Genomic DNA, 12843 nt, shown 5'->3' on the forward strand with positions numbered 1-12843 from the left:
GGTAGGTACAGAGTGACGAGTTATTCATCTTACAATTTCAGAGACATTTGAAGAGGCCTAAAAGCAATAGTGCTTCCTCCCTTCCTGGGCCCCTGCTCTCCACTGAGCCCCTCACCCCATCTGAGGTCTTCATGGTGATGCCCCATTTGGGAGCCCAGGCCAAGAAGAGTCTGTGGTTGTGGGCTGTGTCCCAAACTCCCAAGCTCAGGACCCTAGGATGTGGCCGGCTATGACCTCATCTGAACCAGCCTCACCAAGAGCTACTCAGCTGGAGGAAGGAAGCCTCACCTGGGCTCAGTGTTGGAGGGACCCAGGTCTGCCCCTGAAATGCCCTCTTATTCTAACTCTTTATTGGTGGACCTGGTAAAACTTAGCCCAAATGCAAGTGCAATGTGGCCCTCAGAATTTTTGAGTACCTGCATCCAACAAAAGCAATCATATCCTGACTTCTTTCAGAAGAGGAAGTGAGTTATATGATCCAGCAATTACACTCCCAGGCATTTATGTCAGAGACATGAAACTTACATACACACAAAAACCTGTGCATGAATATTCATAGCAGTTTTCTCTGTAATTGCAGAAAACTGGAATCAACCAAAAAGGGCCAATAATAAGTGTATAGTTAGTCACACTGTGGTGTGTGTTGTTTTATACAAGGAAATACTGCTCAGCAATGTGCAACAACATGTAAGTTTCTTGAGAGCATTATGTTGAGTGAATAAAGTCAACCTCAAAACGTCACGTACAATATGATTCCACTTATGTCACATTCTCGAAATTATAGAATGAGAGCAGAGTGGTATTTGCAGAGGTCAGGTACCGGGGGGATGGGGTCACACTAAAGGGCTCGCAGGGAGACCTTTGTGGTCACGGGATTGCTCTGCATCCTGGTCATGGTGGTGGTGACACAAACATACACGTGAGAGATCAACATGAGCAAGGCTGGGAATGTTACAAGATTCAGCTGTAAATGTCCATCTCATGGTCGTTGCAGTGTAGTCACTGACTATTCAGTTATCCAAAATTATAATATGATATCTGGGTGTCGTGCGGGAGACCTTGCTCGCTCCGCCATTTGTCATGCGGGGCGGCCTCCGGGGTCTCTGGTCCCGCTCCCCACGTAAGAACGCAGGATACGGTGAGGCCAACAAGGAACACCCACGGAGCCATAGGTAGGGGAGCCATACCACCATGGTCTCACTGGAGGCTGGGCCCACCGGACGCCGACCTGCCGTCCACTTTTCCGCCAACCGACCTACCGACGACTCTTCTCCACTCTCTCCTCTGTTCCTCTCTGTCGGCTCTCCTGTTCTGCTCTCTTCGGCTCTGCTCGGCTCTGCTCGGCTCCTCTGCAATCCTCCGTAGTTGCAGCAGTTATACCAGCGGCCAATTGGCTAACCGGCCACAGCCGACGGCCAATCAGCCACAGCCAACGGCCATTCACCACCCGAGCCAGTACCCCTTCACGTGAGGCCGAGAGCCTGTAAACTACTCTCTGGGGCTCTGTCCCCACACTGGGTGATGGGGAATAGAAAGTGTGCATGTGCGGCGTGAGGTCAGGAGCAACAGGACCTATATCTCCATCTTCCATCGTGGGAAGTCCACAGTAACGCCTAAGAGTGAGAGATCAAGACTGCGATAGAAGCATGCTATATGAGGAATGGCAATAAAATCTTAACAATTCAGCTAAAACAGTTGAAAGTGGTTTCTCTTGGAGGTTGAAAATAGTGGGAGGTTAGGGAAACTCCAGGTTTCATGTGTACAACTTGTGTAACTGTTTGTCTTTTAAGACACCTGCATATGTAACTCTGATAAAACTAAACATAAATTCTGGATAATTCATATTGTAAGAGTTGCAAATATAAGGACTGCCCGTACTGTTAGCACTAGTCAGGGTTCCTAAGCCTGCTGGATATAAGAGTGATGATCAGATCAATTAGCATTGTAACCAGTAGTCAAAACCCACAGAAAATAGTAATTAGACGTTGAACATTCTACAAACTGTAAAGTGTCTTCATCAGCTCTAACTAGAGGTGCATAAACCATTATGGGGAAAAACATGTAAAGTTCTAAATTGAAAGTCATAAAGAAAACATAAATAGAGGTGTATCATCTCCATGAATGGGAAAGCTCAATATTGAAAATCTATCAATTTGCCTGAATTAATATATAAATTTAATGCAATCAAACAATAATTCTTAAAGGGTTTTTCATGAAACTTGACACAGTCATTCAAAATGCATTTGGACAAGTAATAGCACGACAATTTGAGAAAATAAGAAAAGGTGGGTGGCTTTGCCTAAAAGACGTATCAAAATTATTATAAGGCTAGTTCTGACGGAGAGATAAACATGTAAGTAAATGAAATAGAGAGCTCATAAATAGAACCACATATTTATGGAAATGTGACACATGGCAAAGGTGGCAGTGCAGTCCTTGAGTGCTGGATAATTTATTCATGTGGAAATAAAACAAAAGAGTCTCACGATCTATAATACACACAAATACAGACACACACACCAGAGAACACAGCTAGGTCAAAGGCCTAAAAGGAAAGAGCAAAACTTGATCAAAACTTGGAAACAGTTTCTTTATAAAACAAAAGCTCCCAAATGATCCCAACACTGCGCTTTGCCGACCACACTAGAGGAACAAGGGGCCTCTCCCGTATGTGCCGAGGAAGCGACGGTAAGAACGTTTGCTGCGTTCACCACCCAGAGTCAGTTCTCCTTCTATCACCATATAGTTGATCCCCTTTACCCTCATCTCCCACCCCCGTCCCTTATCCTCTGGTAACCACTAAGCTATTGTCTGTGACTATGAGTCTTTGTTTCTTCATTTGTTTGTCTTGTTCTTTTGTTGCTTTCAGTTTTATATCCCACATATCAGTGAAATCATATGGTTCTCCACTTTTTGTGTCTGACTTACCTTACTTTATAGTCCCCTACTATAATTGTGTTTTGGCCCATTTTTCCCTTTAGTTCTGTTAGTAGTTGCTTGATATATTCGGTGCTCCCTGATTGGGAGCATAAATATTGACGACAATATTTCTTCTTGTTGTATAGTCCCTTTTGTCATTATGAAATGTCCATCTTTGTTTCTTGTTACCTTTTTTATCCTGAATTCTGTTTCATCTTATATTAGTATGAGTACATCTGCTTTTCTCTGACTATCATTTGCTTTGAGTGTCAATTTCCACACTTTCACTTTGAGTCTATGTTTGTCCTTGTAGCTGAGATGTGTCTCTTGGAGACAGCATATGTTTGGGTTTAGCGTTTTGATCCAATCTGCTACTCTGTGCCTTTTTATTGGTGAGTTCAGTCCATTTACAGTTAGGGTGATTACTGACACATGAGAATTTCTTATCTTATTAGAAAACTATCTCTGGTTTTCTGATAGGATGGTGTCTCCATTGTTCGTTTACCTTTTTTGCTGCTGTCTAATATTTCAGTGTGGTAGTGTTTTATGATTTTCCCTTATATTTCTTTTTTTATGTTATATATTTCAATTCTGGTTTTTTTTTTGTTTTTTTTTTTTGAGTGGCTACCATTAAGTTTATGTAAAAGAAAGTTTCGTATTTAGAGTATTCCATTTTCTTCAGTATGCTTACATCCTCCATTCCCTTGTGCCAATTCAGACTTTTACTCTCCTCTCTTTTTTGTTTTTATTGTCACAAATCACCCCTATTTGAGCTGTGAGTTCATTTCTGTGCTGCAGCAGCAAGTTGTCCTTTGTCTCTTTTTTTCAGTTTTTTTTTCTTCTTTGCCCTGTATGTTATGTTTAAGTGTATTGTGTCCTATTTGGTGTAGGGGTTGCCATTTCCTGCTTCTGTCTGTTCGTAATACTGCTCATGGTTTTGTATTCTTTTCGTTTTTTGTTTCAGGCAAATAGCCTTTTTCAGTATTTCTTGTAGTGCAGGTCGTGTATTAAAAAATTCCCTCTGCTTCTGTATATCTGGAAAGGTCTGTATTCCTCCTTCATATCTAAAGGATATCATTGCTGGCTATATTATTCTTGGCTCATAGTTTCTCTCTTTCAATAGTTTGAATATGTGATTTCACTCCCTCCTGGCTTGTAGAGCTTCTGCTGAAAAATCTGATGGTATTCTAATGGGCTTTCCTTTGTAGGTTACCGTCTTCTTTTCCCTGGCTGCCTTGAGGATTCTTTCTTTGTTGTTAATTTTTGACAGCTTCAATACAATGTGCCTTGGAGAAGGCCTGTTGGGATTGAGGTAATTAGGAGTTCTGTTTGCTTCTTGGTTTTGAGGATCCAGTTCTTTCCACAAGTTTGGGAAGTTCTCATCAACTATTTGTTTGAATATACTCTCTGTTCCCTTCTCTCTTTCTTCTCCTTCTGGTATGCCCATTATTCTTATATTGCTCTTTCTGATGGAGTCAGAAAGTTCTTGTAGAGTTCTTTCATGTCTTTTAACTCTCAAGTTTCTCTCTTCTTCCACCTGTGTCATTTCCAGATTTCTATCTTCAATGTCACTGATTCTTTCCTCCATCTTGTCAACTCTATTATATTACGTAAACTGGCTTTTTCATTCTTCATTTCTTTTACTGAGTTCTTAATCTCCGGAAATTCTATTTGGTTCTTTTTAAACATTTCAATCTCTTTGGTAAAATGTTCATTGTGTTCTTTGATTGTGTTTCTGAGTTCATTAAACAGCCTCTCTGAGTTTTCTTGCATCTCGTTGAGTTTTTTCAGAGCTGCAGTCTTGAATTCTCTGTCATTTAAGTCACATATTTCCATGTCTGTAAGCTCATTTTTTGGAGACTTTTCCTTTTCTTTCTGAGCTGCCTTGTTTCCGTGGTTATTCATGGCAATTAGTGAATTATTGTTTCTCTTCATAGGCATCTAGAGGAGGGGGTTCTGCAACAGGTTGGTAGGAAGTTGTCTTTCTTTTGCTTTCTGGCAGGTGTTGGTAGAACGTTTTATTTTCTCTCTGACTGCAGCCTTTTATTCTCTCTCACATTGTAGCATTATATTTTCTCTGCACTGTTCTGGCTTCTCACACAATGGGGGGATTCCCTGGAAGGTGGACTTTTCCTCTGTGAACAAGTCACCTGTATCCCAAGGCACCACCTCAATTGGGGGATGTGGAGAGCTTCTGAAGTTCCAAAGCTCTTCCTGCACCAGTTTCAGAGCCTGTGCATTTAAGTGGCTCTGTTTACTCCTGCAGGGATCCACCCAGATAGGTGGGGACAGGGGCGGGGTGGGTTGTGAGAGGGGGCCCAGAGCAATGGTTATGACCATCAGCACAGCCTGCCCTGCACCAAGAGGTCCCTTCCCTTCACTGGAACTAGTTGGGCTTCAAGTCCGTGGCTGCGGGCTGCAGTTCTCAGAACTGCAAATATTCTGTTCTTTTGATCTGACACTGCTACCTTTCTGCTTCAAGCACTGGGAGGGTCAGGGTGGGGTAGGCTCTGGGAGAGTGATGAAGGGGGGGCTAGGCTCCATGCTATGGTTCCATCCTCTGCTCTGCAGTTATGGCTGAAACTGCCATTTTCACCCTTCTTCCCTCAGTCTTTGCTCCAAGGTCTCTGCCGTGAGCGTTGGGTTTGGCCATATTATATGCGGATCCCTCAGGCGAGACTGTGGGCCATAAGGGGAGTGCTAGCTTCTGAATTCTTCCCTCTCCTGCTATTGCAGTAGGTCCGGAATGCACAAAGCCCAGTGCTCCAAGCTGTTGTCTGCTCCTGTGCCCGCGTGGCTCTGGTCTCTGCACTTTCCCCTTCCCTTCTCCCCCGCTCGCCCAATTTGCCCACCTTAAGATGATTTCAGTTGTGTGCCTCTCAGTCTTGCCGTCTGCTGCGCAGGGAGTCCTTTGTGGAATTACACTATTTGGAAGTGTTGACTAGGCTGTGTGAAAAAGTTAGATGAAAACAACCTGAACTTTTCACCAAAAATTCATGGTTCTTACATCACAACACTGCACCAGCTCACATGGCACTGTTGTGAGGGATTTTTTAGCCAGTAAACAAATAACTGTATTGGAACACTCTCTTTACTCACCTGATCTGGCCCCCAGTGGCTTCCTTGTTTACTCGAAGATAAAGGAAATATTGAAAGGAAGGAATTCTGATGACATACAGGACATCAAGGATAATACGATGACAGCTCTGATGGCCATTCCAGAAAGAGAGTTCCAAGAAAGAGAGGGTGGACTAGTCGCTGGTGTCAGTGAATAGCTTCCCAAGGGGAGTACTTTGAAGATGACTGTAATGATATTCAGCAATAAGGTGTACAGAACGTTTTCTAGGATGAGTCCCTGAACTTAATTGTCATAACACACACACACACACACACACACACACACACACACGAGGTCAAACAATTAAGTTCGCAAACTCATCCTAGAAAAAGTGCTACATAACTCATTGCTGAATATTGCTACAGTCACCTTGATATTCCTCCCCTTGGGAAGCTATGCAGTGGTGGTTCAAGAAGTTTGCAAAGCAGATGAGAGCCTCAGAGATGCGGAGCGTAGTGGCCGGCCATCAGAATTTGACAACGACCAATTGAGAGAAATCATCGAAGCTGATCCTCTTACAACTACACAAAAATTTGCCAAAAACCTCAACGTTGACCTTTCTACCGTCTTTCGGCATTTGAAGAAAATTGGACGTGGGTGCCTCATGAGCTGACCGAAAGTCAAAAAAATCATCTTTTTGAAGTGATGTCTTTTTTTATTCTACGAACAACATTGAACTATTCTTTGATTGGATAGTGATGTGCAACAAAAAGCGGATTTTATATGACAACCGACAACTGGCAATGACCAGCTCAGTGATTGGACCGAGAAGACGCTCCAAAGCACTTCCCAAAGCCAAACTTGCACCAAAAAAAGGTCATGGTCACTATTTGGTGGTCTGCTGCAGGTCTGATCCACTAAAGCTTCCTGAATCCCAGCAAAACCATTACATCTGAGAAGTATGCTCAGCAAATCGATGAGATACACTGAAAACTGCAATGCAGGCGGCCTGTATAGATCAACAGAAAGGGCCCAATTCTTCTCCATGATAATGTCTGACCAAACATCACACAACCAATGCTTCAAAAGTTGAACGAATTGGGCTACAAAGTTTTGCCTCATCTCCATATTCCCCTGACCTCTTGCCAATCCACTACCACTTCTTCAAGCATCTCAACAACTTTTTAAAGGGAAAATGCTTCCACAACAAGAAGGATGCAGAAAATGCTTTCCAAGAGTTTGCTGAGTCCCAAAGCACAGGTTTTTATGCTACAGGAATAAACAAACTTAGTTGTCATTGGCAAAAATGTGTTGATTGTAATTGTTCGTATTTTGATTAATAAAGATGTGTTTGAGACTAGCTATAATGATATAAATTTCAGGGTCCAAAACTGCAATTAGTTTGCACCAAACTAATAGAAAACCTAGAAATAAACCTTCACATATATATGTTGAAATGTTTTTTCAACAAAGATGTCAAGACCATTCAATGGGGAAAGGACAGTGTTTCAACACACGATACTGGAATAGCCACATGCAAAAGAATGAAGCCGAATGCTTATCTTACATCTTATACAAAAATAAACTCTACATGGATCAAAGACTTAAATATAAGAGCTGAAACTGTAAAATTCTTAGAGAAAAAATGATAGGCAAAACTCTTCTGAGTCTGTATTTGGCAATGATTTCTTGCATGTGACACCAAAAGCACCAGCAACAAAAGAACATAATATGTAAATCAGAGAGGAAGCAGCTGTGGCACCACACATAAATCCTGTGTTATCTTCTGTTTCTTAGCTTCTCCTCAAAGAAAACGTGTGGTTCATCTTTGCGGAGTGTGAGCTGTTGAAACCCACCCCTTGGCACTATTTGTAACTACATGTGCCTCTCAGGAGGCCACATGCCGTCACAGGCAGGTCCTTTAGTGAGAAGAACATCAAGTGGTTTGGGCTTTAAGTCTGGAGAAGAAGATTAAGGGTGAGGAAGCTGAACTGCTGACAGACACAAAAAGGGAAAGAAATATGAATGAATCTTGGAGGAAGAAGTGGAGGAAACAACGAAGAAAAAGAGAAGAGGGATCAGAGTGTTGAGAGGAGTAGGACATGGCAAAAGCTCTGCCAGCTGTGCATCTATAATTCTCATATTGACATCTGTAGCCCAGTGCTTTCCCCTGAACCCTGAATTTGCATGTCCAACTGTTCACTGACATTTTTCCTTGGATGGAAATCAGTATCTCACAGTTCACATGTACAAAACTGAATTCCTGAATTGCCCCACAGACCTCTATGTCTCAGCTCAGCCACCTTTATTCCTCCAGGAGCTCAGGTCCCAAACACCTGGAGTCTTGCTCTCCCACCCAAATCCCACGCATCAGGAAATCCTGTTGCTGCCCCTTTAACAGCATCCAAAATCTACATCCTTTCCTTGTCTTTACTGCTGTTCTGGTGCAAGGCACTTTTTGTAGTTTGCAGGAATGCATTGACCTCTTAATGCTGTGGTTGCTTCTCTCCGTGACCTGTGATAGTCTGTTGCCAACTGAATACTAGGATAATTTAAAACTCATGTCAGCTCATGCCACGTCTTTCTTAAAAATCTTGCAATGGCAACCTTTCACTGAGAGCAAAAGCTTAAATCCCTGAACACAGCAGGAAGATTCTAGTCTCAGGACCTTTGCACATGCTGCTCACTGTCAGGGAGGCTCTTCCCCCAGGTAACCACATGGCTCACTCCCAACCTTCTTTTACTCTTGGCTCAAACCGCCCTTCTCACTTTTGCTCACCTGGACTTCTCTGTTCAAAATGCACCCCACGTTACAGATTCCCCCAATTCTCTTACTCAGCGCTACTTGAATGTTTTCCTTAACACTCATCATTTTCCAATATATTATATTATTTACTTATTTATCATGTCCTTGGTTTACTCTCATTTCCACCGTAGGACATGGGCTCCATGAGGGCAGCTACTTTGTCTGTTTTATTCACCAACACACCCCAAGTTCCTATGACAGTTCCTGGCACGTAATACGTATCCAATAAGTATTTGTATGATGTGTGAATTTCCTGGTGCGACCCCTCCCTGAGACCCTGGAGCTTTTCTTCAAATGGGTAAATCTATGGAAATTATGTCAGAAACTGAGTTTCCCAACTTGATGACTTTGTGAAAAACAAGCATCTTGTGCATATTCAGGAAGCAGAAGAGCCCAGGAGCAGAAAACCACAAACGCTCTTCCTCACACCCACCCTTCCTCACATCCATTTGCAGCAGCAACAGAAATCTCGTGGGTTGGAAGTAGGGTCATTTTTTAATCCCTGAGCTGTAGGATCAGACTCCAGGAGTTCAAATCACACCTCTACCATTTACCCCTGAGTGACCTTGAAACTCTCTGTGCTTTTCTTTTCTTTTCTGTAGGTAGGAGTGACAAGAAGATCTACCTTGGATGTAATGGTCACATGAGATGACAGCCCCGGGCAGTGCCAATCGTGTCTGCACGAGGTGAATTTCATGAAATTGAAAAGTTATTATTCATTATACCCCCTGGAACCTTGAAGTTTGAACTGACACTAGATGCTATAGATACAGATATAGACATAGACATGACCATGGGTGTGGATATAACTACAGATACAGATCAGACACACAGTAGGGCCTGTATCTTTTATCCCCTATTTCCCTCCTCACCCCCATCCAGCATGAAAGAGGGAATCCAAGATAGTAATGTACCAAATTCTACTCATTTTACCAAGAGAGACGCTTGCTTGTCTTAAGAGTCTGAGGGAGGGTAGCAGTAAATTCACACAAGAAGGAGGGAGGGTGGCTGAGAAACAGGGAGAACTAAACATATGTCCTAGTGCATTTCATATAGACTGAAAAATGATTTGAAGAGAACAATAGGAAAGCCTTTTCAAATATCCCGCGTGTGTGTGTGTTCTTCTTCACACTCTCTACACACATACATACACACCATAAACACATGCATTGATAAACATCTTTAAGCTATATCCTAGAATGGTGATATGCATGTTGTTTTATGGATTAAATGAAGTTGTAAAACATATGATAATAAATGCTCAGTAAAAACAATGATACATAGGAACCATCCAATGCATGTTTAATGAAAAATTCACGAGTACACACAGCACAGTTTGAACTCTGGTGTCTGAGAGTGGCCTGATGGGTGGTGACAATTCTTTTACTTGCTTATCTGCATTTACTGATTTTTCTACACTCCTCTCCACTGAGAAGTTGGGCAGCATAACATAGTTCAAAAATGAACTCTGTAGCTGGTCAGGCTGGATGTGTATCCTGGCTGAACCACTGCCTTACATAGGTGACATTGGACAAGTTATTCTCTCTGCCTCAGTTTCCCCATCTGTAAATCGGGGATAAAAGACATAAGTATCACACAGGGATGTTGTGGGGATTAGATTAGTTAACCCAAACGAAGCTGTTGCTGTTGTGGTTTGAAGCATCATCTACCTGTTTTTATGCATCTGATAACTAGGTGACAATGCTCACACCCCTGATTTCATGCTCCCAGATAATGCCCATCCTTGGCCTTCTGTGACAGCCCCGATGACACACCCCTGTTTTCCTGGAGACTCTAAAATTCCAGGGCGAGGAGGTGGTCCAGGGGCAGGCAGAGGAAATTATAACCCGAGGTGCACTCACCTGTGAGTCCCAGCAGTAGAGTCAGCAGCAGGCAAGGAGGGGGGTGGGGCCCGGAGGCAGGGACGGTCATCCTGGAGGCCTGAGCAGGCAGCTGTGTCCACATGTGAGCTGGGAGAACCAGGACTCTCTGCTCTGTGAGAGGAGCGAAACCCCACCTCCTGTGATATAAGAGGAACGGCCTAGGATGCGGTGAAATGGCTGTGAGACGGTGGCCTGCTTCTAGATTCTGGATAGTTCCTGCTTCTACATTGTGAAATGGAACCAGACAGTGAAGGCAGCTACGTTGTGAGGAGTGACTCATCTTAGTGGTTTCAGAGAGACTTGAACAGGCCCTCAGAAAATACTGCTTCTTCCCCGCCAGGAGCCTCTGTTCTCTACTGGGCCCTTCACCCCATCTGAGGTCTTCATGGTGATGCCTCATGTGGGAGCCCAGGCCAACATGGTTCCGTGATTGTGAGCTGTGTCCCAAAATCCCAAGCCCAGGACTCTAGGATGTCGCCAGCCTTTGGCGTCATCTGCACCAGCCTCACCCAGAGCTACTCACCTGGAGGAAGGAAGTGGGTTCACCTGGGTTCAGTGTTGGAGGAAACCAGGTCTGTCCCTGGAATGACTCCTTATTTTAACCCTTTATTGGTGGACCTGGTAAAACTTAGCTCAAATGCAAGTGTAATCTGGAACTCAGAACTGTAAGTGCTTGTATCCGACAAAAGGAATCATATCCTGATTTCTTTCAGGAGAGGAAGTGAGTTATGTGACCCAGCATTAGACTCCCAGGCATTTATCTCAGAGGAATAAACCTTATATCCAAACATATCCTCAGAGGAATAAATCTGTGCATGAGTGTTTATAGCAGTTCTCTTTGTAACAGCAGAAACTGGGAACAACCGTAATATCCAATAAGAAGTGAATTGTTAAACAAACCTGTGGTGCGTCTGTATAAGGCAATACTCAACAACAACGAGGAATGAGTTATTTACACGTGCAACACTGTAAGTGTCTCGAAAGCATTATGTTGAGTGAAAAAAACAATCTCAAAATGTCACGTACTGTATTATTCCACATATATTTTATCTTGAAATAATAAAAAAAGAGAACAGATTGACTTTCACAAGGGGTTTAGTACGGTGGGGATGAGGTCAGTATAAAAGGCTAGCACGGGGGCACCTTTCTGTTATGGGATTGCTCTGCATCCTGGTCATGGTGATGGTGACACAAACACACACATGAGACATCAGCATGAGCAAAGCTGGGAATGTTACAAGATTCAGCTTTAAATACCAGTTTCATGGTCTTTATAATGTACATACTGACTATTCAGTTATCTGAAATTATGCTATAATTATATTAGGGTGGTGAAGAAGAGAAAGTGTGCGTGTGTGGCATGAGGTCAGGAGCATCAGAACAGTCTATCCCCATCTTCCATTGTGGGAAGTCAGTGATAATGCCTAAGAGTGAGAAACCAAGAATGCTATACAAGAGATATGGCAGTAAAACCTGAAATAATCAGTTAACGGAGTTGAAAATGGTTGCCTCTAGGAGGTGGAAAATGGTGGGAGGTTAGAAAGACTCCAGTTTTGATATGCAGAAACATTTGACTCTTTAACCATGGGCTTACGTTACTTTAATAAAGGCAGAAACCAATTCTAGATAACTAATGTTTTACCTGTAGCAAATAAAAAGTGTCCGTACTATTAGCACTAGCAAGAGTTGTATAAAGTTGTTGGTTATAAGACTGATGATCAAAACTCAATTAGAAACCTAAATTGTAGTCAAAACCCACTGATAAGAGTAAAAATAATTTTTTAAAATTCCATCAAGTGTTAAAATGAAAAATGTTAAAGATAGGTCTATTAGGGTACATGAGACCATTATGGGTGAAATAAACCCTGTGAAATTGATAACTGAAAGTCATAAAACTGAAATAAAGTTCTATCGCTTTATTTTGTCAATGGTTTCTTTTGCTGGGCAGAAGCTTTTTAGTTTGATATAATTCCATTCATTTATTCTAGCTTTTACTTCCCTTGCCTTTGAAATAAAATTTCTAAAATCCTCTTTGAACCCAAGGAACCCAGGATCCTCTAGGAACCCTAGGTCCATAAGTTTAGTACCAGCTTTTTTTTTTTAATGCAGTTTATTGTTTCAGGTCTTACATTTAGGTTTTGATCCATTTTGAGTTAATTTTGGTACACAGTGACAGA

General features: G+C 42.5%; 1 protein-coding gene across 1 annotated transcript in view; it reads right to left on the reverse strand.

Moving 5' to 3' along the window:
• Positions 1 to 12400, reverse strand: part of LOC109439550 (signal-regulatory protein beta-1-like) — an 89201-nt gene extending 76801 nt beyond the window's left edge. Inside the window, exon 1 of the mRNA XM_088789218.1 lies at positions 10646 to 12400. Within this exon, the coding sequence (XP_088645344.1) occupies positions 10646 to 11066 (421 nt within the window). The 5' untranslated portion in view covers positions 11067 to 12400. The remainder of the gene's footprint in view (positions 1 to 10645) is intronic.
• Positions 12401 to 12843: the final 443 nt, after the last annotated feature.

The sequence above is a fragment of the Rhinolophus sinicus genome, chromosome 13 (genome assembly GCF_057876585.1).
Source record: "Rhinolophus sinicus isolate RSI-liver-muscle chromosome 13, RSI-T2T, whole genome shotgun sequence".
Lineage (NCBI taxonomy): Eukaryota > Metazoa > Chordata > Mammalia > Chiroptera > Rhinolophidae > Rhinolophus > Rhinolophus sinicus.